General features: G+C 44.2%; 1 protein-coding gene across 4 annotated transcripts; it reads right to left on the bottom strand.

The window, feature by feature from the left end:
- Window positions 1–7,189: 7,189 nt before the first annotated feature.
- On the bottom strand, window positions 7,190–24,859 carry LOC115152885 (casein kinase I). 4 transcript variants are annotated; one of them, XM_029697787.1, is made up of 10 exons: window positions 24,336–24,859; window positions 13,223–13,333; window positions 12,747–12,895; window positions 12,335–12,563; window positions 12,000–12,170; window positions 11,617–11,765; window positions 11,291–11,477; window positions 10,748–10,887; window positions 10,144–10,219; window positions 7,190–9,176 (listed from the first exon to the last, which is right to left on the bottom strand). In XM_029697787.1, exons 1-9 carry the CDS (start codon window positions 24,409–24,411, stop codon window positions 10,187–10,189), a joined length of 1,245 nt encoding a protein of 414 aa, XP_029553647.1. In that variant the 5' UTR covers window positions 24,412–24,859; the 3' UTR covers window positions 7,190–9,176; window positions 10,144–10,186. The 4 variants fall into 4 exon arrangements, with proteins under 4 accessions (XP_029553647.1, XP_029553649.1, XP_029553645.1 ...); XM_029697789.1 differs by having other exon boundaries at window positions 11,291–11,459; XM_029697785.1 differs by lacking the exon at window positions 10,144–10,219.
- Window positions 24,860–26,602: the final 1,743 nt, after the last annotated feature.

The following is a 26,602-nucleotide window of genomic DNA, read 5'->3' as shown; positions in this document are numbered from 1 at the left end:
GAACAACGGCCCTTAATCACTTCAGATGGGATTGGCAACTAGACATTGAGATCGGCTTGAGAACCATGGTAAACACCCTACGAAGTGTATCTCAGTCAGCAGAATCATCTTTTTTTGTTGAGGTACAGCACCAGGAGAACATTCAAGGCTGTCCAAAATCGCCCTTTATGGGTCAATGGGTGTGAATACAGAAGTGGTTTGTATTGGAACCTCAAAGACAGTTCCACTGCTTGACGTCATTCTTCCCCTCTCATCAGGGACTCATTTAGACTTAAGACACCAGGTGGCAGCAATTAATGAGAAAACCAACAGTAGTCCGGACCTTGTAGGGTAAGATTTCAATACCCCTGATCTAGGAGATCATCTCAAACAGGGTGATAAACATTTACTAACTCACTAAATCCTCTGTGTGTGTTGAGGTACATGAGGCGTCCACAAGAGCGCACCACTTCTTCCGGTCTGCAGCCTTCTTGGTGAGGGTTTCCCAAGGTCAGGTCACAGTCCATCTTCTTGGTGAGGGTTCCCCAGGTCGGGTCACAGTCCATCTTCTTGGTGAGGGTTCCCAAGGTCGGGTCACAGTCCATCTTCTTGGTGAGGGTTCCCCAGGTCAGGTCACAGTCCATCTTCTTGGTGAGGGTTCCCCAGGTCAGGTCACAGTCCATCTTCTTGGTGAGGGTTCCCCAGGTCAGGTCACAGTCCATCTTCTTGGTGAGGGTTCCCCAGGTCGGGTCACAGTCCATCTTCTTGGTGAGGGTTCCCCAGGTCGGGTCACAGTCCATCTTCTTGGTGAGGGTTCCCCAGGTCAGGTCACAGTCCATCTTCTTGGTGAGGGTTCCCCAGGTCAGGTCACAGTCCATCTTCTTGGTGAGGGTTCCCCAGGTCAGGTCACAGTCCATCTTCTTGGTGAGGGTTCCCCAGGTCAGGTCACAGTCCATCTTCTTGGTGAGGGTTCCCCAGGACGGGTCATAGCCCTTTATCTTTGTTATGTGTATGTGAATAACACAAGTCGGAGAATTAGGTAAAATGCAAGCATAATCATTTACTCAGGTATTACATGTTACAACATCGTAATCAAACACTCATAATGCACCTGGTTATATATCCTAGATAGGTGCCCACTAGCACCATCTCTGGGTTGGCATTATTCCTTTTATCTTAACATCTTCCTTTTCATATAGAATGAGCTCAAGCACTTCATACCATTTTAATACCACAGTGAAAATACCTATTTACATTAAACATTTTTTTTATAGGATAAAAAAAAAATCATTGTCCATCTCTTAAAACGTCTTACATCTAAATGTTCCGCTAGCGGAACGCCGCTCCAATATCCAATGATAGGGCGTGGCGCGAATGACAAACTCCTCAAAAATCCCAAAACTTCAATTTTTCAAACATATGACTATTTTACACCATTTTAAAGACAAGACTCTCCTTTATCTAACCACATTGTCCGATTTCAAAAAGGCTTTACAACGAAAGCAAAACATTAGATTATGTCAGGAGAGTACTCAGCCAGAAATAATCACACACCCATTTTTCAAGCTAGCATATAATGTCACAAAAACCAAAACCACAGCTAAATGCAGCACTAACCTTTTGATGATCTTCATCAGATGACACTCCTAGGACATTATGTTATACAATACATACATGTTTTGTTCAATCAAGTTCATATTTATATCAAAAACCAGCTTTTTACATTAGCATGTGACGTTCAGAACTAGCATACCCACTGAAAACTTCTGGTGAATTTACTAAATTACTCACGATAAACGTTCACAAAAAACATAATTATTTTAAGACTTATAGATACAGAACTCCTTTATGCAATCGCGGTGTCCGATTTTAAAATAGCTTTTCGGTGAAAGCACATTTTGCAATATTCTGAGTAGATAGCCCGGCCATCATGGCTAGCTATTTTGACACCCACCAAGTTTGGCACTCACCAAACTCAGATTTACTATAAGAAAAATTGGATTACCTTCGCTGTTCTTCGTCAGAATGCAGTCCCAGGACTTCTACTTTACACCCAATGTTGTTTTGGTTCCAAATAATCCATAGTTATATCCAAATAGCTGCGTTTGTTCTTGCGTTCAAGACACTATCCGAAGGGTGACGTGCCGGCGCATATCGTGACAAAAAAATTCAAAATAATCCATTACCGTACTTCGAAGCATGTCAAACGCTGTTTAAAATCAATTTTTATGCGATTTTTCTCGTAAAATAGCGATAATATTCCGACCGGGAGACGTTGTTTTCGTTCAAAGACTGAAAATGTAAAATGGACTCTTCACGCGCGCGCCCATGTCATTGTTCTCAGATCGACCACTATCCAAAACCCGTACTGTTTTTGCCCAGGGACTGCAGAGTCATCATTCCCCGTTCTGGCGCCTTCTGAGAGCCTACGGGAGCCTTAGAAAATGTCACGTTACAGCAGAGATCCTCTATTTCCCATAAAGAGGCTATAGAAGGCCAAGAAATGGTCAGAGAGGGCACTTCCTGTATGGAATCTTCTCAGGTTTTGGCCTGCCATATGAGTTCTGTTATACTCACAGACACCATTCAAACAGTTTTAGAAACTTTAGGGTGTTTTCTATCCAAATAAGATAATTATATGCATATTCTAGTTTCTGGGCAGGAGTAATAACCAGATTAAATTGGGTACGTTTTTTATCCGGCCGTAAAAATACTGCCCCCTATCCTAAACAGGTTAAGGGACATAATCCCCGTACCGCAGGCGGGGTCTTATATTAGTCCTTGTCCAAGTGTGTCACACTGGTAGCATATTGGGCACCTCTGGTATCCTCAGGTCCTCTCCTGGCACCTCTGGGACGTTGGGCACCTCTGGTATCCTCAGGTCCTCTCCTGGCACCTCTGGGATGTTGGGAACCTCTGGTATCCTCAGGTCCTCTCCTGGCACCTCTGGTATCCTCAGGTCCTCTCCTGGCACCTCTGGTATCCTCAGGTCCTCTCCTGCCACCTCTGGGACGTTGGGCACCTCTGGTATCCTCAGGTCCTCTCCTGGCACCTCTGGTATCCTCAGGTCCTCTCCTGCCACCTCTGGGATGTTGGGCACCTCTGGTATCCTCAGGTCCTCTCCTGGCACTCCTGGGATGTTGGGCACCTCTGGTATCCTCAGGTCCTCTCCTGGCACTCCTGGGATGTTGGGCACCTCTGGTATCCTCAGGTCCTCTCCTGGCACCTCTGGGACGTTGGGCACCTCTGGTATCCTCAGGTCCTCTCCTGCCACCTCTGGGATGTTGGGAACCTCTGGTATCCTCAGGTCCTCTCCTGGCACCTCTGGTATCCTCAGGTCCTCTCCTGCCACCTCTGGGATGTTGGGCACCTCTGGTATCCTCAGGTCCTCTCCTGGCACTCCTGGGATGTTGGGCACCTCTGGGAGCCTCTCTTTCCTCTTCCACAGCCTCCTGAAATTGTGAAGGCACGGTTGGCAGAGATAACTGCCCTGGTGGGTTCTTCCCCGTCTCCTCATTATGTGTCCTGCCCACACCATCCAGAAGATATTCAGTCTTCCCATGTGGCCCTCCTATGCCTATGCTCTCCTGAACTGGGCGTATGTCCTTCCTTTGATACTTTCGGCCCTTTACTTTCGGCTCTTCCACTTCATATGACCTTGCGCTGAAGTGCCCTATGCATGTGCCAAGACTCCATGTGGCATCTCTGGCATGAGGTGACAGGAACACTCTGACAGCTTGGCCTTGTTTTATTACAGGCCGATTTTTTTTGTTGCATGCTGGTCATAGTAATGTTTTGACTTGTCCTGATGTGCACGCTTGTGTGCCTGAACATCCCTAATGACCTTTAGTGCGAAGAGCTTGGGAGTTATTGGCAACAGAGAGCGAGTGTCTAGACATTAAGCGCTGTACAGGACTGCAGCAGAAGGCTTCTGTGGGAGTATTTCTCTATGCCAAAATGGCTTGCCACACATCTGTCTTCCTACATAGTCTTTGCTATTTTCACTGCTGACTCCGACTTAGCATTGCTGTCTGTGGTAGGGTGAGGACATCACATGATGGAACTCCTAGGCTTTTGCAAACATTGCAAAGTCTTGACTCGTGAACTGCGGCCCATTATCCATAACTACACCAGTCAGGTATGCCATATCTGCTAAACTGCTGCTTAAAACAGTCGATGATGCAAGCGGCTGTTGTGTCAATCCCTTTCTCCACCTCCCAAAAATCTGAATAGTAGTCCACTATAATCAGAAAAGGAACGTTCTTTACTGTGAACAGATCCATTCCCACTTTAGACCAAGGACATGCTGGTACGTCATTTGAGTGCAGCGTTTCCTTTTGCTGCTTAGGTAGATTAGCATTACATATGCTGCACACGTTTCATTTCTTGGGTCATGTTGGGCCAGAATACTGAGTCTCTGGCTTTCCTGAGACTGGCTTCGACCCCTGAGTGCCCTGCATGGATACGAGAGAGAATCATTGGGCGTAGAGTTTCTGGCACTACCATCCTGTCGCCTTTTTAGACGACCTCTTCCTGCATTGTGAGTTTGTCTCTGTATGTCCAGTAGTCCCTCACCAGGATGGGTGTACTCTTTCTTGTGTCCGGCCAGCCTCTTAGGATAAAAGACTGAAGCATTCAAGAAGTCTTGTCCTCTGCTGAATGAGCTTTTATAGCATCCTGTGTCTGCGGGGAGATGTTTTGATCAGTAGCATGGTTCACATCTTCAACCTCAGCCTGTAGAGCATATACTGTCTCATTTGTACGATATTGCAGGTGACTAGTTGTTGGTAGTGCTGCCCTAGACAAGAAATCTGCAATGTGAATCTCTACTCCTTTCTTGTATACTGCCTGTAGTTAATAACGCTGAAGCTTTAGCATCATCCTTTGAAGTCACTTCGGGGCAACAGAAGAGGTTTTTTGAAGATAACCTCAAGCGGTTTGTGATCAGTATGCACTGTGATAAAGGCCCTACCATGAAGGTATTGATCAAAACGGTCACAGGCGAACACTACGGCTAGGCACTCCTTTTCAATTTGGCCATATCCTTGCTCCGTGGGTGACAATGTCCTTGAAGCAAATGCAATGGGCTGCCCCTTCTGCAGGAGAGCTGTAGGGTCACTTCCTCAGAGGTTATAGTACCTCACTATTGGTTGGTTGCTTACCAATTTCTTGATTTGCTCCAATGCAGCCTCATGTTGAGGAAGCCATGCCCACAGCACATCTTTATTGGTCAGCCAACACAATGGCTCACATACGTCAGACAGATGAGATAAGAATTTGGCTAAGTAATTTACAAAACCAAGCAGTCGCTGCACTGCTTTTGCGTCTGTAGGTGGCGGAATTTGCTGTACTGCCTCCACCTTCTTGGGGTCTGGCTTCAGGCCTTCAGCTGTCAAAACATGTCCCATGTATGTAATACTTGTGAGCCTGAGCCTGAGGTCTTTATACAGCTTTAGATTAATTTCCCTTACTCTTTGTAAGAGCTGAGTCAGGTTGTGGTCATGGTTCTGCACGGCTTCTTCCATTGTAGCACCACAGCCGTATACCAGGATGTCATCAGCTATGACCAGCTATGGCCTTTTGTTTTTCTTTAGTGCTGACATGATGAATGTTGGTGTTTGAGCTGTAGCAAGTTAAGCTTTTCACACGTTTCCACTGAAAGGAGAGGCTTTTGCAAGGTTTTCACCACATATGTTTCCCCATCATGATTGGCTTGTAATTCACACTCCCCTACTGGTGTAATAACCGAGCCATCATACCTTGCTTGGTTGTGGCTTTGCATCTCCATCCTGCAGTACTTGCATAAAGTCTCTGTAGTTGAGTATATTAACAGTTGGACTGAACAGTTGAACACTGTCTAGCTGGCATTTGATAGTGCTGCTTGGATCATAATCAGTTACCATTTATCTTTGCCACTTTGAACAGAATAGACATCTGTCATGTTTAGCATGTCCACTTCTTCATCATCATTATGATCACTGCATGTATCCTGTTCTAGCAGATTGACAGGCTTACTTTGTCTGTCTGCACCCTTTAGCAACATTTGTAATTTTATTCCACAGAATTTGCATATAACCCAATATGCTGGGCATTTGGCTTTTGCATGTGTTGATCCACAGTACAGGCACCCATGTTTTGTATTTTTCTCCCTTATAGATCACTGTTTGATGAATTGTTTCCATTTCTTATCGACATGATCTCTGCATTTGTTCTGAGTGGCATAATTGACAGATTATTTTTTAATTGGATCTGTTCGATTGCTCTGCATATGGCTTTAGTCAGCGTAAACTGGGGTTCGCGCGGCATACTTGCTCTTACTGTTATCTTTACAGCCAATCACAAGTCTGTCTCTGATCATTTCGTCTCTCATTGCCCGAAATCACATGAATCAGACAATTGACGCAGCCTCATAACATATTGACCAGACATCTCTGCTTGAGTTTGTTAAAAATAAATATTTCATAAATCACATTACGAGTGGGTTCAAAATGTCTTTGTAAAATGTCAAGGATTTTTTCTATCCTCTTCCCCCAGATCTAGGTGACGCTGAAGCATATGGCACTCTTCCAATACTGAGCAGTGTTACCACTCATTTTTATCTAAACCTGTAGGGATTTCATAATTCTCCCACTGATCAGGGAAAAACAACCAGTTTTAATACAAATCGCCTTTCATATCCATGGCGCTAGGCACTGGAATTTGACTAACATTGCAGGCTTGTCATCCTCGCTCATTTGTTCCACTTGATTGCGTTTATCCGACAGCGATTACATTGTCCACATACCTTATCCTTTTTTCCGAAGTGCTTGGCTTTGGGTTCACACTTCTGACACCATGTTGTTATGTGTATGTGAATAACTCACGGAGAGTTAGGTCAAATGCAAGCATAATCATTTACTCAGGTATTACATGTGACAGGTCACGACATCCTAAACAGACTCATAATGCACCTGTTTATATATCCTAGATAGGTGCCCCACTAGCACCATCTCTGGGTTGGCATTACGGCATTATCTTAATCTGCTTGGTGAGGGTTCCCCAGGTCGGGTCACAGTCCTTCATCGCTACTTCTCTTTTGGGTGTCTTTCTCTTCCCATCAGGTGTCCCAGTTTAGGGAAATCACAGTGTGCATGTCTGGTGGTAATCTGCATACAGGTGATAGACATTAAAACACATCTAAATCCATAAATACAAAAATAACATTTGAAAATGAAAGCAGAGTAGTACACAAAGTACTTCATTTATTTAGTTTTTAAAAGTACACAAATGGGAGATAAAGGAATATTCTTAGAGCTGGTATCTTAGTTAATTACACATAGGAGGGTGAGTCAGTGATTGACCAAACTGGCCATGAGTCAAACCAGAAATGACTAGTCAATAATGAGGTCAGCATTAAAACAGTCCTATAGAGCTGAACCATGGCAACAGTTCAGCTGTGCCCGCCCTTAAATCTCATCTTGCTGATTGAAATAATCCTCAGAGGTTGAATTGAATATCTGAAACTCTTGCTCCACTCTGCTCAGAACCAGTAAAGATTTGGCATGTTACTCTGCCCAGGCCTTGCCGACGCATGCAAGATCTTACAACGCATCGATAATAGGTATTTAACGTATCAGCTAACCATATTGTCGGCACATTCGATGATGTGGCATGCAATCACTGGTCGATGCATGCAACGTCTGAGCAGGGGAACACGACCATCGAGTGGAACGTCCAAGACCATAGCCCACCCAAGAGAAGTGTAAATCGGTTCATTTATCAGGGAATAGATGAAGTAATCACAGAGGTTTAGTCAAGTGCCTCTGCTTCTAGCCACATCAGTGCAGGACCATTTTACTTCTCAAAACATGTACAAATAATAACACCAGTGTTCACATGGAGCCAGTAAGTAATTGTGAGCCTTTGATATAAAACCTCCATTCACCCTCAAAACAAATTATAGTTTAAAATGGCAGCCATTTAACCGACACTTAAGTCTCTGGGTATGTGCTCTCATTTCTGGTGTATTTGAGGAAGTCCAACAAACGATCCTGCACTTCATCTTTGTGGATAGATACAGCAAAAGCCTGGGAACAGAATGATTATGACAGCCCAAAACAAACCGATTATTGGACAGTGATGTCCCACTTTAGAGCAGCCCCAAGTGAGACCTACGGTCAGAAACCCAAATTAACCACAATAAGGAAACAAAAAAGGGAAAAAGCTGAAACATTTCCACATCTTCATTAAAAATACAATTTCACAGCTTAGAAACAATACAAATAACAGAGTAGATCTGTACAGTAGACCATGAGGCAGTCTGACTCAGTGTGAGAAGAGGAAACCTTAACAGGGGCCCCTCCAATACACATACAACTTGAGGGATGTTGATCATAGAACCCCATAAAGAAAACAGACTTCAGTTGTGGTTTAGAGTTGAAACCCTCCACCTGACTCATACACATCAGCTTGGTCAAAGGGATGTCCAGTGTTAAAACATGCAAATAGTATATATTACAAATGGCTTTAGAGTTACAGATCAGGGCTGTGAAAACAATGGAAAACAAAAGCCTGCTGGTGGTCAGAGAAAAGAGGTCTGTAAATAAAGTACAAATGAAAAGCAGTCACCAAAAACGATCCATTTCAAATAGAGCCGCAATCATTGATTAGCTCTTTTCATGTCAGATTTATCGATTAGGGTTATGTAGTAATGTACTGTGGGAGTAGAAATTGGTGTCTATTGACAAAGTGCCATGGATGATAAGTAGTAACCATGGCGATAACAGTGGCGGTTGTTGTCGTTCCATTTGTCGTTTCAGTCTTAATTACATCTATTAGATCGCCATGGCAGCAAAGACCACAGCCTTTGCACAGATGTTGAAAATGTCTCCCAGAAAAAAGGTTGCAGAAGTGGTCTGTAGTTCAGAGATTCTTTATCACAACGATTGTAAGCGTTCGGGAGAGAGTACAAGGATAGCAAGGGCGAGTGGGAAAGGAACAAGAGATCTAGTGTGAAAAAGAAAGGATCAACCAGAGAACACCAGGTCAGGAGAGGAAAGTGGTGGTCTTCTGATGGTTTCTGAAGTAGTTAGGCTGGCTGGCAGCTGATTGGTTGAGCCAGGCTTGGTGCAGTCCTCCGCTGTGCCAGGTGCATTGTGGGTCTTGTCTCATCGAGGCGCTGCAGAGTGGAGGCCACCAGGGATCATACCAGGCACCATCTGAGAGAGAGAGAGAACTTTTATACTTGCTGGCGGGGATCTCTACTCTAGCTTCTCTGCATGGAATCTCCATCTTATCATTCATTATATTTCATTCTCTTCTGCACTTAAGATGTCATTAAAAATACCAGACGTGCAATATCAGAATATTCTTCATAAGGTTCAAGACATGCATGAAGGGTTGAAAATAGCTTCATCTTGTCATATTTCTCAGTAGCAGCAGCAGTATTTCTGTGTAGTGCAGAAGATATGCTGAGGGTGATAGATGAGGGTAGGCAGCGTTGGGCCGCCTCATCACATGGCTTTAGTCTGGTGCGTCATTCACGTGTCAGAAAAAGAAACCTAAATGCAGTATTCTGCAGAGTTTACGCTTTCAGCCGTGGCGAACCTAAACTGTAGCTTGAGGAGAATTTCTGGAGATGTATGAAAAACCATGCAGCATTGAGCAGTGGTAAAAGTCAAGGGAGAGAGGGTTTGAAGGACACTAGAGAGTTAGGAGCAGAATAGGACCCAATGCAGTCACATGCTGGAGAACGTCAGACAGGCATCACCAAAGTCCAACCACTGCAACAAGCCACACGCACTGAGCGGAGGATAGGTCACAGGTCACAGAGCTAGGTGGGGTGACAGCCAGGAATAAGGGAAACACTAATTGCCCACGTGTATTTGTTATCCCAAGGCGGGAATGCAGCACTCCAGTTCTCAAGGGCTGCAGTGTTTGATATGAAGACTCACACACTGATCAGTACGCTATGAAAGGGAGGAGTCTGGCCTGCTGAAGTCTAGCTCCTATTGTCATCAGCGATATTAGCTGCTAACATTGAAGCTACTTGTCTCCAGTGATCACATGGTCTCAACCCCCTTTCATAGTGTAACAGAGCCTGCAGACAGACAGTGCTGCCCAATAGGACAGGAGACATGCATCCCTGGTGCTTTAGGACACAGCGCCAGCCTGAGCGGGACTCACCTAGTGTGGCCATCGGGCCGTCACACGAGGACGTGGCGAGCCTCTACTTGTCGTGATGATCGAAGGGAATGCTATTCTGAGGTTGGGGGGAAGGAGGGAGAGAGAAGGTCGTAGGGCAAGTCAGACAAGTGGATCTGGGTCTGTAGTATGGCATGCTTACCGTCACACCAATGCACCGGGAGTGCGAGATAAAAAAACTCCCATGATCACCTGGTGGAAACGTTAAGACATGGGCAAGGAGAGTGGGGAGATGTTGACGCTGCCCAAGGAGAGTGGGGAGATGTTGAGGGTTTCCTCTCAATCCTGGGGTGGATTTCTTTCCCCCTCTTCTCCTTGTCTTGCTTTGTCAGGCTAACGCCTGGGCCCTTTACATAGCTAGCTGAAGTTCCTCCGGCCTTACTGATGCACTGCTAGACGTATAGATAATCTTACTGACATCTAAAGACAGTCAGGAGACATTCCTGCTTCAAGTTTCGACAACTTCATTAGTTATGTGTTGCATATTTCTCTGCAGGTGTGGGTCATGATGGGGCATGGTGGGATGAGGTCAAGGGTCATCTGGTGAGGCCCGAGGGGGTGCGGCTAGGGACGGGCGAGCTTGTACCTGCGAGGTGGACATGCGGGAGGTGTCCTGGTGTCCCGTCAGGTCGGACGAGGAGACGTTAACGGGAGCTCCCCGGTGAAGCCGCATGCTCACTTTCCTCTCCCGCTCCATACCGGACACCGGTCGTGGAGATGTGTTGGCTAGAGAGGAGAGAGAAATAAATACTATGCTCCCTGACCATGACAAGACAATAGTCAAGCACATTGTGAAGTAACCTATACATCAAAGTCATCTAGGTGTGCGTCAGAAACACTAACCTGTGTGTGAGGGGTTTAAGGTGTGTGTGTGTAGGTATGTGTGAGAAACACTAACCTGTGTGTGAGGGGTTTAAGGTGTGTGTGTGTAGGTATGTGTGAGAAACACTAACCCGTGTGTGAGGGGTTTAAAGGTGTGTGTGTGTGTGTGTGTGTAGGTATGTGTGAGAAACACTAACCTGTGTGTGAGGGGTTTAAGGTGTGCGTGTGTAGGTATGTGTGAGAAACACTAACCTGTGTGTGAGGGGTTTAAGGTGTGCGTGTGTAGGTATGTGTGAGAAACACTAACCTGTGTGTGAGGTGGGTGTGAGGGGTGTAGGCGGCGCCGTGTCCTGTGTTCCTCGGGGTCGTCCTGAGGCGGCAGGGAGTCCCCTGGCCCCGGGGTTCCTGCTGTGTCTCAGTCTATCCTCTCTGTCCCGCCGCTCCCGCTCCGCCTCCTCTGCTGCTCGGTTGGCCCCCTTGGAATTAGGGGCAGTCAGAAGGATAGAAATGGAGACTAGATCAGAAAGCTGCCGCTGATGTACCATTAGCTAATGGTTAAGAGGACTAATGTGTAATAAATCATTCATATTTGTTTAATAGATGGTTAATTAACAATTAAGAGGCAGTACTCACAAACTTGAGCATGTTCCAGTCAAAGACGTAATCGTAAGAGAAGCCCTGTCTATGGAACAGGTTCCTGAACAGCTGTCTGAGGTACGAGTAGTCTGGCTTGTCGTCGAACCGCAGAGAACGACAGAAGTTCAGGTAGGTGGAGAACTCAGCTGTGAGGAGGAAGAAAAGTGTTACTTTTAATCAGAATACTTTATCATCGGAAAGGGAAATTCTTTCCCATGTTTACAAGGGTCACAGCATGATCTCTTTGTAGAGAGGTGCAGAAAGGACAAGACAAATGGACAGAAACACTCCAACAGTATATTGTTACTACATGATAAGCACAGAAACCCTTAGTACACTATAACCAGGATGGAGTAAACATAGAAAATCACATTACTCACAGGGGTATCCCTTGCAGAGCACCTCGATGGGGGTGGACATCTTCTTCTCGCTGATGCGTTCGTACTTCTGTCTCTTGGTGGCGGCCTTGAGGCCCTGCCAGGGCAGAGAGCCCAGGTTGAAGTACATCAGGACATAACCCAGAGACTCCAGGTCATCACGCCGAGACTGCTCTGTAGAGGGAGAGAGGAGAAAGTCACACTGGCCATGTTTGAATACCTTCAAAAAGCATGCTTCCTTTCCAGATCTGACATGATCGAAGGAAAGTGCTCCACTATCAGGCTTGTGCTGAGGAATGTGTGCGCATAGCGTTTGTGTGTATGTGAGTGTGACCTACCAATTCCCAGGTGCGTGTTGATGGATGCGTAGCGCGCCGTGCCGGTCAGGTTCTTGTTCTCGCGGTAGGGGATGTGCTGGTGTGTGCGGGCGTCGCGGTACTTCTTGGCCAGGCCAAAGTCGATGATGTACACCAGGTTACCCTTCTTGCCCAGGCCCATCAGGAAGTTGTCAGGCTTCACATCTCTGTGGATGAAGTTCTTAGAGTGGATGTACTCAATCCGGCTGATCTGGAGGAGAAGAGAGGAGGGTTATTTTGACATACATAAGAGCAGGGGTGGCCACTACACCTCCTGGACAGCTTTACTTTGCTAGCAGATTTCATAGCACATAGTAGCCCTAACTGTAGAAGATACAGAGGACCCTAATAGCCAGCATAAGAGCTGAGGATTTAATGGTCAGTTGTGTCTCACCATCTGGTCAGCCAGCAGCAGGACAGTCTTGAGGCTGAACTTGCGGGAGCAGAAGTTGAACAGGTCCTCCAGACTGGGGCCTAGCAGCTCCATCACCATCACGTTGTAGTCTCCCTCTGCTCCACACCACTTTATGGACGGGATGCCCACTGTAGGGAAAGGAAATCCCATTCTTTATTGGGTTTAACATGATTTCTTGTGTGATACCTAGCCCACACAAGTGCTGTTTCTCTGGCTCTGTGATCTGATGACTTCCACTGAGTCTCTATTCGCTCAGGCTGCTGGCTGGCATGACTGACTCATGTGGATGACTGCCTGCCTGCTTGTCCAGCGATGTGAAAACCACATTAACATTGAGGGAAGGGGGAAAATAGGGTGAGAAGGAAGATGAAGGGTGTAGATAGAAGGGGGAGATTGGGAAAGAGAGTGATAGCCACAGCCTGGCCCATGTATAATGTTTCAGAGCCATGTCTCACCTCCTCCCTGCATCATCTTGTAGATCTTACTCTCTATGTGGAGCTGGGGGTGTTTGGTCTTCACACATTCCAGTTTAATGGCCACCTCCTCTCCCACTGAGATGTCTGTGCCTGGGGAAGAAAGTGGAAAGGCTGTCAATACAAATGGATGTAAATGGATAAATAGCCACCAGGGGTGTTGTTGCTTTCAGTTCAGAGTATGATTTAGGCCTATAAAGGACTAGGGCCTGGACAGTTTTACCTGACCAGTAAGGGAGGGGAAACTCATGGGTCTGGTGATGTGCATGCCCCTGCTGACTGAGCATTGCGGCAGACAGGTGAAAAAAAAAAATGATGTTGACGTACCCTTGAGCAAGACACTTAATGGCTCCTGTAAGTCGCTCTGGTTATGGTTAAGAGTGTCTGCTAAATGACTAAAATGTAGACAGGGCATATACACCAAGTCCCATTCATATCATATCATACCAGTCACAAAAGAATGCAACTCAAACAGGTAAACAAACCAACTTTAACTATAATCTTAACGTTTCCTTATGAGGAGTACTGCCAGCATGTGTGACCAGAATTCTACTTTAGTACTGGGCCTACTGCTCTTTGGGCAGCTTGCAAAAGCTACAAGTCTAAAAATGCATTGAAGATGTGCACATTTGCTGCTTGTGTGCTAGCAGTGGGAAACAGGAACTTTATAAATCTGATATTTCATTTCAAAAGTAAGCTACAGTCCACGTGTGGAACTCTAAGCGAGCGTCAGCTACACAACAGAGCCACCAGCCAGCGAATGACTCAGACCCTCTCCTGAAAAGCGCTTAACACCTCCATGAACACACAATAACATGTTGGATGAATCCTACACGTGGTTACATAAAGGGGGCTGCATTAATCTGAGGGAAGTACAGCTGACTGGAGCTTCCCTTCCCCTCTGTGTGTGAGTAGGATGAATGCCCTCCCCCCAATCACCTGAAGAGTACATAGGAACACAGCTGACCTGGGATGAAATAATATTCTCTCTCCCATTACAATGGATAAGAACTAGGCACTTAGGACTGACACGTTTCTTTTTTTTCCCAATGGCATAACGGTTTAGCCTTCCAAAACATGGATGACTTCATGAGCATATGCAGTGTTTTTTTTTTTATCCACAAAATTGCCAGTCATGCTCTAGAAATGAACAAATTGTACTTCACGTGGTACAGTCAAACTATATGAACTCAACATAAGTCTTTTGGTGTCAGAATGTCTCATGTGGCCTAGGAGAGTGATATAGATGTTTGGTCTGGTTATGCAATCCAGCTAGGGTGTCAAAAGCAAAACACCCACACCATATCCTAAGTGGTTCGGTGCGGGTGGGGTGGGCTGGATGGCCTTATCACTACGTCTCCTATTTCACAGTCACGACTCATTAAAAACATCCACTCAGCCCTACACTCAGTGGTGCACGGTTGGCAATTCCATTACACTTCATGTCTGTTGAGTTGGAACATTGAGTTTCATTGGAGTTGGACATGAGGTTTCTCATCTGCAACACAACTTATATATTGACCATAAGTTAAACAGCAGCCATGCAAGGAGAAAATTAATCTACTTTTCCCAAAAGTCAGTGAGTGTCTCTGAACATGAACAAACAGTGCATTTAATAGGGCTGTGACAGTGATTGAATAACCCTGTAATTTACATTTATGGATGAAGACCAGCATGAAAATAAAACAGCCATCAAAACTGTTTAAATAGGCCTACATTCATTTTGTATTAACTTTATTTTCATGTAGATCAACTTAATCTAATAGCGGGAGTGTTCACTAACGATTATAAGCAGTTCTGCTAACTTCGTCTACATCTCGTCTTTCCAACTGTTGTTTGATGCTCTAGCAGCTAACGGGGTTGCAGAAGCCTAAAAAGAAAAGTTTGATGTGGACTTTTTTTTAATACAATGCATATATTCATTTCTTGCTAGTAAATAAAGCAGTCTTAAAAGAAAAAAAGTTGGATGTGTCTCACTATTAATTATTCAACAGAAGTCGACAAGGTTGTTCTGGCTCCTACATTGTGTCAAATGGACAATCCTATCCAAACCAGCGTTAATGGGTCCTTTTGCGGGGTGTGATTGAGTTCAATGATTCACTTTATTGGCCCATGTCCATTCATAAAGGCTACTTTAGGAAACTATCTGGATCTTTAATAAGAATTAGATACTCCTGTCATACTGCAAAAGGCCTATTTTCAGTAAAGGCCCTTTCTCAAGTCCGTTATTTTGGTCCAAATAACTAGGAAGAAAAAACATACGAGCTAAGCTTTCCCTAATTGAATTAAATTGGCTAAATTATATGGCATAATAAGCCTACTCCTGTCTATACATGAATAAATAAAATAATTCGTTGTGGATTGTATTGAATCGCATTGCCTACAGTCGGAAGGAAAGGCAACAATTGCGCATGCGGCAAATAACAAATAGAAGATTGTTGAGCTGCGACGGTCAGTGAAAAGTACAGGTCCAGCCAGGCATATCGCAAAATTTCACAATTCAATCGCAGGAAAACAAAATGGCCATTGCTGAGAAGACAATGAAGAAGACTAATCTGTCTTTTAGTTATAAAAATGATCAACTTAATTGAGCGAAAAACAGCAGGCCTATAGCCTATCTTTTTGGCACCAGTGGAGAGCATAGGCCAAATCCAAGGTGAGGGCGCACTGCGCATAGTCACTCTTATCATTGTTTGGTCAGTGCAACTTAAGTTGGTTTGTGGACAATCATTTCCTCCTCCAGTTTAGATGGACGTCGTATTATATGAGTGTCTCCCCTTCTCATAGGCCTATTACATCGTCAACGTCTGTTTGTCAGCAGAGTAGGCTACGCTGTAATATTTCATATATATAAAAAAAGATGCTGATAATGTCTCCAGTCAAATAAAGTGTAGTTGAATTGCATAAAATAATGCCTTTTCCATTGCAACGAAAGAAACGTATCTGATATAGCCTATAGCTCAGGCATCTACGCCATCCGCACACAGCCATGCATTGAAATATATTTATTTGCAAACAGTGATTGAATTATATGATCCTAAATTATGACTATCCAATATACTCATCAAATTACAAATAGAAGGCTCTTACATATGTCTGCAAATGCGATGATGCATGGAATGCTTTATTGTAAAGGTGCATTTTTAAATGGTGAAAATGTGCTTTATGAAAACTTAACTCATGCGCGCCTATGCATAGGCTGGTGATTTTGCTGTTTGGTACTCGTGTTGTTGGCTGAGGAAAAATACATGTGGACAGTTATTAACATCTTCAAAGTGCGAAGTAAGGACACACATGATTCCATCCTCGATTTGCATGTTCTGTGTAAAATTAATTACCATAATCTAAATGTGATTTGTCAATCTGAGCACCGTGGGTGGACGCCTTTACCAGGTTACGCACCCAATGCTTAGGGGTTCGGTAAATTTCTCAAATTAAAATGCTTCCGGTTGAATGTCCGGCCCTACATTTTCTTAACGGAAACCCTTATATGGGCACGTCTTGTTTATGACGCCTTTCACACCGATTGCAAAATATCATCCTACCACAATCCGTCAATTATTTATTCGGAACATGTTGGATTTTTTTAAATGTATCTTTTCGCAAGCGAATAAGCTGTTGACCAATATAAATTATCTGGGACAATGCCACAGACAGGCCACAGACAGGCCACAGACAGGCCACAGACAGGCCACAGACAGGCCACAGACAGGCCACAGACAGGCCACAGACAGGCCACAGACAGGCCACACACTGCCACAGAGGTCTGTGGGTTTGTTGTGTGAATTCACTAAATTTCTCTCTGCCTGTGTTTTACATTAACAATGAATAAGTACAGCAAGATATCAATTTAGCCAATGTGATCACATCACACTAGAGCTAGGCTACACGTTGCTCTCGCCATTCATATTTTCCTGACAGTTCATTGACAACGCTGTAGCCTATTTTATAGCCATTCAGCAAGCAATATGGTCGATCGATGCGTCTCTCCACCAATAAACCTATTAGTTTAAAAACAAATACGTTTTAAACTATACTGCTCAAAAAAATAAAGGGAACACTTAAACAAAACATCCTAGATCTGAATGAAAGAAATCTTATTAAAATACTTTTTTCTTTACATAGTTGAATGTGCTGACAACAAAATCACACAAAAATAATCAATGGAAATCCAATTTATCAACCCATGGAGGTCTGGATTTGGAGTCACACTCAAAATTAAAGTGGAAACCACACTACAGGCTGATCCAACTTTGATGTAATGTCCTTAAAACAAGTCAAAATGAGGCTCAGTAGTGTGTGTGGCCTTCACGTGCCTGTATGACCTCCCTACAACGCCTGGGCATGCTCCTGATGAGGTGGTGGATGGTCTCCTGAAGGATCTCCTCCCAGACCTGGACTAAAGCATCCGCCAACTCCTGGACAGTCTGTGGTGCAACGTGGCGTTGGTGGATGGAGCGAGACATGATGTCCCAGATGTGCTCAATTGGATTCAGGTCTGGGGAACGGGCAGGCCAGTCCATAGCATCAATGCCTTCCTCTTGCAGGAACTGCTGACACACTCCAGCCACATGAGGTCTAGCATTGTCTTGCATTAGGAGGAACCCAGGGCCAACCGCACCAGCATATGGTCTCACAAGGGGTCTGAGGATCTCATCTCGGTACCTAATGGCAGTCAGGCTACCTCTGGCGAGCACATGGAGGGCTGTGGGGCCCCCCAAAGAAATGCCACCCCACGACTGACCCACCACCAAACCGGTCATGCTGGAGGATGTTGCAGGCAGCAGAACGTTCTCCACGGCGTCTCCAGACTCTGTCACGTCTGTCACGTGCTCAGTGTGAACCTGCTTTCATCTGTGAAGAGCACAGGGCGCCAGTGGCGAATTTGCCAATCTTGGTGTTCTCTGGCAAATGCCAAACGTCCTGCACGGTGTTGGGCTGTAAGCACAACCCCCACCTGTGGACGTCGGGCCCTCATACCACCCTCATGGAGTCTGTTTCTGACCGTTTGAGCAGACACATGCACATTTGTGGCCTGCTGGAGGTCATTTTGCAGGGCTCTGGCAGTGCTTCTCCTGCTCCTCCTTGCACAAAGGCGGAGGTAGCGGTCCTGCTGCTGGGTTGTTGCCCTCCTACGGCCTCCTCCACGTCTCCTGATGTACTGGCCTGTCTCCTGGTAGGGCCTCCATGCTCTGGACACTACGCTGACAGACACAGCAAACCTTCTTGCCACAGCTCGCATTGATGTGCCATCCTGGATGAGCTGCACTACCTGAGCCACTTGTGCGGGCTGTAGACTCCGTCTCATGCTACCACTAGAGTGAAAGCACCGCCAGCATTCAAAAGTGACCAAAACATCAGCCAGGAAGCACAGGAACTGAGAAGTGGTCTGTGGTCCCCACCTGCAGAACCACTCCTTTATTGGGGGTGTCTTGCTAATTGCCTATAATTTCCACCTGTTGTCTATTCCATTTGCACAACAGCATGTGAAATTTATTGTCAATCAGTGTTGCTTCCTAAGTGGACAGTTTGATTTCACAGAAGTGTGATTGACTTGGAGTTACATTGTATTGTTTAAGTGTTCCCTTTATTTTTTGAGCAGTGTATATTGCTGTTCATTGTCTATAGCAGGGGTCTCCAACACGTCAAAGCCCACCTATGAGTAGTTCACCAAACAATTCCAAAAGTATATGCAATTCTTCATATGTTTATCTTAAACTTTCGCAAACAAAACCTCAATTTCCCAGCAACTATCTAATTGACATTATCCCACCCCTGGTTAGCCATTATTGGCTTAAAAAGACAAAATCTGCCAATTTCCAGCAATATTGCCCGTCTGTGTGGTGCGCGTTTGTGTATCACTGTGTGTGTGCGCGCGTTTGTGTATCACTGTGTGTAGCCAGTTGATGTGAACCTGTGTGGGTTGAAGGAAAAAACAAAAACCGTCGCAATTAAAATGTTAACTGCAAAGTAGGCTTATCTGGAAGAAGTAGATCATGAGTATCATTTGTATCTACACTGAACAAAAATATAAATGCAACTTCCAACAATTTAAAAGATTTTACTGTGTTACCATTCACATAAGGAAATTAGTCAATTTAAATAAACGAGGTCCTAATCTATGGATTTCACCTCACTGGGTAGGGGCACATCCATGGGTGGGTCTGGGAGCCAGGCTCAGCCAAAGCCCCACAAAAGGGCTTTATTACAGAGAGAAATACTCCTCAGCATTCCTGACCCTCCTGCAGTTGAAGAAACCGGATGTGGAGGTCCTGGGCTGGCGTGGTTACATGTGGTCTGCGGTTGTGAGGCCGGTTGGACGTACTGACAAATTCTCTAAAACAACTGAGGCAGCTTATGGTAGAGAAATTAACATTCAATTCTCTGGCAACAGCTCTGGTGGACATTCCTGCAGTCAGCATGCCAATTGCACACTCCCTTAACTTGAGACATCTGTGGCATTATGTTGTGTGTCAAAACTACACATTTTAGAGAGTGGAATTTTATTATCCCCAGCACAAGGTGCACCTGTGTAATGATCATGCCGTTTAATCAGCTTCCTGATATGCCACACCTGTCAGGTGGATGGATTATCTTGGCAAAGGAGAAATGCTCACTAACATGGATGTAAACAAATTTGTGAACAATATTTTTGTCATCTTTTATTTCAACTCATGAAACCAGCACTTTACACTAATAGCAGCAGCAGTACAGAAACATTTCTAGACCGGCACATTACTCACTCATTAGATGCACAATTAAAAATGTCCAGAGGTGCAATTGAAGGGGAATTACACTCAAATCAATTTAGTTTTATTCCAGACGCCCCCCCAAAAAAAGGTTTTCTGATGTGATTTAAACAATGGATGTTCTGAGTCAATGTCCTTGTTTTGCTAAGAACAACTGTAATTGCGAGTGAAAAACAAAAATCTAAAACCAGGAAAAATAAAACAGAAAACAATGTGAAAATTACAGAATTTGGGGGGGGACGAAAACCTGATTTTATAGCCCCCCCCTGTCCCTTAGAGTTGTTTATTAACCATGATTTTACCATGTATATTGACAGAACACATAGTGCACTACTTCTTCCAGGGAGGTGTTGCAGGAGAAAAGAGAATGTTCCTATTTGAAAGCTAGAAAAATAAAAGAAAAAAAGCTTGCGACATGTTTCATTTTTTAAAAGTAGCTCTCTTGCTAGAAAAGGTTGGAGTTCCCTGGCTTATAGGCTACTCGTTCAAGAGCTAGAGAGAGGGAAGAGAGGCCAGTGGAGTTGCCAGCGGAGATGCGTGAATTGTGCAAGAAGGGAACAGTGAAGACAGAGATACGTAAGACAAATATCCAACAGAGTTTACCCTTATCAATAAGTGGTTGCACAGATTTAGATAAAGCCCTCAAATTAAGAGTGTCAACATAACCACCCATTGCTTCACAAAAATGTATTAACAGCTGATCACGAGGCAATGGACAGGCTGTGTGCACGTTTATTAGCATGTGCATCGGTGATGTTGTACCCACGGTGACTATTAAAACCTTCCCTAACCAGAAACCGTGGATTGATGGTAGCATTTGCGCAAAACTGAAAGCGCAAACCACTGCGCATCTCTGGATAAGAGGAATACCTATGTAAGAATGCTGTTCATTGACTACAGCTCAGCATTTAACACCATAGTACCCTCCAAACTCGTCATTAAGCTTGAGACCCTGGGTCTCGACCCCACCCTGTGCAACTGGGTCCTGGACTTTCTGACGGGCCGCCCCAAGTGGTGAGGGTAGGAAACAACATCTTCACCCCGCTGATCCTCAACACTGTGGCCCCACAAGGGTGCATTCTCAGCCCTCTCCTGTACTCCCTGTTTACCCATGACTGCGTGGCCATGCACGCCTCCAACTCAATTAAGTTTGCAGATGACACTACAGTGGTAGGCTTGATTACCAACAATGACGAGACAGCCTACAGGGAGGTGAGGGCCCTCGGAGTGTGGTGTCAGAAAAATAACCTCATACTCAACGTCAACAAAACAAAGGAGATGATCGTGGACTTCAGGAAACAGCAGAGGGAGCACCCCCCTATCCACATCGACGGGACAGTAGTGGAGAAGGTGGAAAGTTTTAAGTTCCTCGGCGTACACATCGCGGACAAACTGAAATGGTCCACCCACACAGACTGCGTGGTGAAGAAGGCACAACAGCAACAGCGCCTCTTCAACCTCAGGAGGCTGAAGAAATTTGTCTTGTCACCGAAAACACTCAAACCTTTACAGATGCACAATCGAGAGCATCCTGTCGGGCTGGTACGGCAACTGCTCCGCCCATAACCGTAAGGCTCTCCAGAGGGTAATGAGGTCTGCACAACGCATCACCATGGCCAAACTACCTGCCCTCCAGGGCACCTACAGCACCCGATGTCACAGGAAGGCCAAAAAGATCATCAAGGACAACAACCACCCGAGCCACTGCCTGTTCACGCCGCTACCATCCAGAAGGCGAGGTCAGTACAGGTGCATCAAAGCTGGGACGAGAGACAGAAGCTGTTTTTCAATCTCAAGGCCATCAGACTGTTAAACAGCCATCACTAACATTGAGTGGCTGCTGCCAACATACAGACTCAAATCTCTAGCCACTTTAATAATTGGATGTAATACATGCATCACTAGCCACTTTAAACAATGCCACTTTATATAATGATTACATACCCTACATTACTCATCTCATATGTATATACTGTACTCTATACCATCTACTGCATCTTACCTATGCCGCACAGCTATCGCTCATTCATATATAAACATATTCATCCCTTTACACTTGTGTGTATAAGGTAGTTGTTGCGAAAGTGTTAGATTACTTGCTAGATATTACTGCACTGTCGGAACTAGAAGCACAAGCATTTCGCTACACAAAACATTAACATCTGCTAACCATGTGTATGTGACCAATAACATTTGACATGTTTCTATTGTCTAATGATTGTCAAATTCATCTTCATGCCCATCACAGCTGTCTATATACCCCCCTTTAAAAAACTTTCCTCGTCAATTTACATGATAGGCTACATTATCCCATAATGTAAAGTATTTTTTTTAATATCCTACAGAAAGGATTAAGCTAAGGCAAGGTTTTTAATGCATTTTTGGGAAAGGAGAAATGTGGTTTGCTTTAGTGTCTGAGTGAGATGCACTGCAGGTGGCTTTGATTGATGTGTCCTTTCAGGTGGGTGGGTTGTGTGTACGAGTTCACTAATTCTCTATGCCCATTCAGAAAGTGTTCTAAAACAAGCCCGTCTGGATTTCATCTCTGTAATCAGATAAAATAAAAATAAAAAGTGCTACTGATAATAACAAAGTATAATAGTGAAGTTGCAGAGAGAAGCCATGTGTTTCTTTTGCAGCCAATGGTGGTCAATGACTATTCATTGGCCTGGCCAATTACCGTAACTGCAAATTCCAAGACAGTCACAGCCCTAGTGTTAAACAACTCACAGATTGGAATAACATCTGCCACAGTGTCTTAGTCAGTATCCAAATGACCCAAGCCTTTCAACAAAAAAAACTTAAACAACAAGCAACTGAGAAGCAAGTCAAGCAACCTTTTGGACTTACATGGAGTTTAGACCTATTTGTTTAGAAAAGGGGCAGGGTGGAGGGCTGGGGTGTTGTGACTCGTGACAGGCTACCACAGACTGGGCAGTAGTGGGGGTTATAATCGATCTGATTTTCTCATATGTTACACACTGACGGTTTGTGAAACAATGACATGGCTGTTAGAAGCTTCGCTGATGTCATCCACATAAACAATAAGCTCTTTCTGCCTGTACACACTAACTACAGTAGTGCCAAGAAGCTGGAGAATCATGTCCCACCCTGTGGCTGTTCCTGCTTCAACTCAACCAGAGGAATTCCTACAGACAACTGAACACACCTACAAAGAGGACAGAACATAACATACACTGGATTGGGTCCAGTAAAACCTATTCAGCATTCAACATGGGGAGGAATATTAGGCCTACCCAAAGGAAAAAAAACAGGACTTCACTCCAGGAAGCATATCAGCATTATAACAGAACCATTACAGTTATGGCATGACAAGATTCAAATTGACTCATGCAAAAAGCAGGAAGTGTTCATCGTACCTTATGACAAAGGTCTGTGAGCTCAACCCTGGAGGTGATAACATATCAGAATGTAATTTCAGTTACCAGCTGACTGGAAAAACCACAGGGCCACATACACAACACACTAAAAACAACTAGGCGTCAACACAACTGTTAAAGGGATACTTCAGGACTTTGAAGCCCTTTATCTACTTCCCTAGAGCCAGATTTACTCGTGGAGAGCATTTATGTCTCTGTGTGCTGTTTGAAGGAAGTTGCTAACTAGCGTTAGCGCAATGACTGGAGATATATGGCAACTGCTAGCATGTTAGCAGATTCCATAGACTTCCAATCGTTGTGCTAACGCTAGTTAGCATTGGCTGGCTAAACTACCTATAACTTCCGTCATACGGGACGCAGAGAAATGGTATCCACGAGCTAATATGGATCTAGGGAAGCAGATAAAGGTCTTCATTGCCCATCCTATACGAGTGCAACTGCTTGGGAAGGACATTTGGCTAGCTCTACTGCAGCTAGCTAACTGCCCTCCAGCCCTTGAAATTAACTGACAGATGGAATGACTACAGGCAAACTCTGTTGGGGTGGGTGACTTGGTCGGTCGGTTTGTGAAGTGAACTAGCTAACTTATACATTTTTAAAAAGCCTCTCATTCGTGATCCAAGCTATGGTTAGCTAACTATCTGGATCGTGGCCAACGTAGCTAGCTAACGTTATTGGCTTGCCAAGGGGACAATAGGTGCTGGGAATTGACCGTTTGTGCTAACCAAAAACATATTTGCAAATTCCCATCAGCTGGCCAGCTAACGTAGCTAGCTAGCTGGTTTGGATTAATGTTAGCAAGGTAGCGAGTTAGGTTTAGCAGGTTAGAGACGATGTATATGGTAGCTAGCTAACGTTAGCTAGTTTAAAATGTTCAATTGACGTTAGGCAACCAACGGTAACGTTGTGTAATATTGATGACATTTTCGTCAGCTAGCTACTCACCCAAGTAGATGTCTCCAAAAGATCCACTTCCAATTTTCCTGCCCAGCCTGTATCGGTTTCCCACTCTCAATTCCATGGTTCAACGTTATTCTTACGAAACAACCTTCAGGATGTGTTGTTTTGAGAAAAAAAAAAAAAGTCAACCTTGGTGTTGTTGCTCTTTTTGGTTACCAAACCACCCCAAATATCACCTTACTTTGCTGGAATACAGACCCCTTTATTCAGACGCCCCCCTCCCCATGAATCCCAGAAGATCAAGTTCCTTCTGTAACAATCCAACTTTCCCCATCCCTTTTATATCTATATTTTCTTCGGAACACCACGATATTTGTATTGCCTGAAAGCTTAGAATGTGTAGATTATGTTCTAGCTGTTTTTGATATCATCCTTCCCAAAATCAAGAACGATGGAGACGGATTTTGATGGAAGCCATCTAAAAATTAAAATTAAAAATAGCCTCTTCTCCACTGTAGGAATTTCTTCCACTGTGGACTGGCTGGCTGGCATTCGCTTGTGACATCATTTCTCCTAGCAACCCTGCGCAGGTCACATAAAAAGGGGAGGGCGCATTGGTTTTTGGAAATTATTAAAGTGTAACTTTGTATGTAGAAAGACTGATACACTGAATCAGAAAATCGAACTAACAATACTAAATGCATACTATTTCATGTTTATAAACAGGACTTTTGCATCAATATGGGCATAACATACCACATGTCAACAATGATGGTGAAACTATGAAAAAAGTAGTGAGTCTGGTCACACAGCCACTCGAGGGGACAGTTATATCGGTATTGTCTTTGTCTGTATCGCCTTGTTGCACCTGGATGGAAGAATCGAAGGAAATGTACAGACTTGAAATATAATGTCATTTTCTGTTTCCTCATGTCATGCTCTAAGAATTAAGGACAAAACACATTTTAGAATGTATAGCTAGAATGCTAGGCAATCACACTCATCTAAAAAACGAAGTGATGTACAAACAAACAAGGCACAGTAGGTCAGTAGGTCTCCACCCCATACAGAATAGGTTGAAGTTCACATAAGGCCTATATATGTCCCAAATGGTACCCTATTCCCTATATTGTGCACTACACTTGACCAGAGACCTATGGGCCATGGTCAAAAGTAGTGCACTAGGGAATAGGGTGCCATTTCCTTAGACACTGATCTAAGGCGTTACAGTATGTGGTTTCCCCTAATTAGGTTAGGATTTTGGGGTTTCTTAAATCTGTCCCTAATGCCATGATGTCACAGTGGCTAAGGTGACCTGAATTTGAGGCCAAATCAGCAGAGAGGACAACAACAGAAAGCAAAAAGACAGGCTAGCAAGGACATATGAATATACGTACGAACACACACAATAAACAAACAGTTAGAGATAGACAAGTTACATCAGGGATAAATCCTGTCCTGCACTCTCAGTAATCCTGTGACACAGCCACTCGTCTGGGGCTGAATAGACCAAAATACCCTCGATATACAGGATTATTTAGTATAGGAGCAGGAAAAAGGCCAAATGAATCCATGAACCTTGCATGGCCTAGTTGTTTGGTCTTGGATACTGTGCAGGGGGTGCCATTATTTTGAGATTCAGAATTTGAACAGTATCCATTATTTTTTCTACTCAGAATAAGATATTCAAAGTGCAGAAAAAACTGTTAATGATGGATGTATGCATTAGAGAAAACACATATTTCTTGTTGTGGACGGAGCATGATAGAGATGGAAGTAGGTTGATAAAGCTCTATCTCTCTCTCAGTGTCTAACTTTTCCTTGGTACATATTATTTGAAGGGACACATCTAGGATAGACACAAATCACTGGGCCATGGGTCAGGAGAAGGAAATTACTACTGGCTCCTATTAATACTCTGTCAACTGCTCATATAGGGACAGCTCATATATTGTTTTCTTAAAAATGGAAACATTCAGTCATTCATAAATTGCCATTACTCATGTGTGCCCATTTTAATATTTTAATAGTATTTGTTTTCATTTCTAGACTTAAGTTCAAGATGCCTCAGCAAGTCAGGCCATTGAGGTCAAGCCATGCTAAGAGATGGTTGTGTGTGTGTGTGTGTATGTGTGTGTGTGTGTGTGTGTGTGTGAGTGTGTGTGTGTGTGTGTGTGTGTCTGTGTCTCAGGCACAGGAAAACCTCCAAAAAACTCTAATAGGTCTCATTGTACATATATTGCATACGGAACAACAACTGATCAAAAATATAATTCTCACAATGTAAAATGTCAATTGTATTTCAAACCATT

This window comes from Salmo trutta, chromosome 18 (assembly GCF_901001165.1).
Source record: "Salmo trutta chromosome 18, fSalTru1.1, whole genome shotgun sequence".
Classification (NCBI taxonomy): Eukaryota; Metazoa; Chordata; class Actinopteri; order Salmoniformes; family Salmonidae; genus Salmo; species Salmo trutta.
This window is presented reverse-complemented; position numbering and strand designations above follow the sequence as displayed.

Coding starts and splice junctions, on each gene's coding strand:
- LOC115152885 (XM_029697785.1), bottom strand. CDS start 24,411: ATGGAATTGAGAGTGGGAAACCGATACAGGCTGGGCAGGAAAATTGGA. Junction 12,564..12,746: donor TGCTGCTGGCTGACCAGATG/GTGAGACACAAC, acceptor CTTCTCCTCCAG/ATCAGCCGGATTGAGTACAT. Junction 12,171..12,334: donor CAACACGCACCTGGGAATTG/GTAGGTCACACT, acceptor CTCCCTCTACAG/AGCAGTCTCGGCGTGATGAC.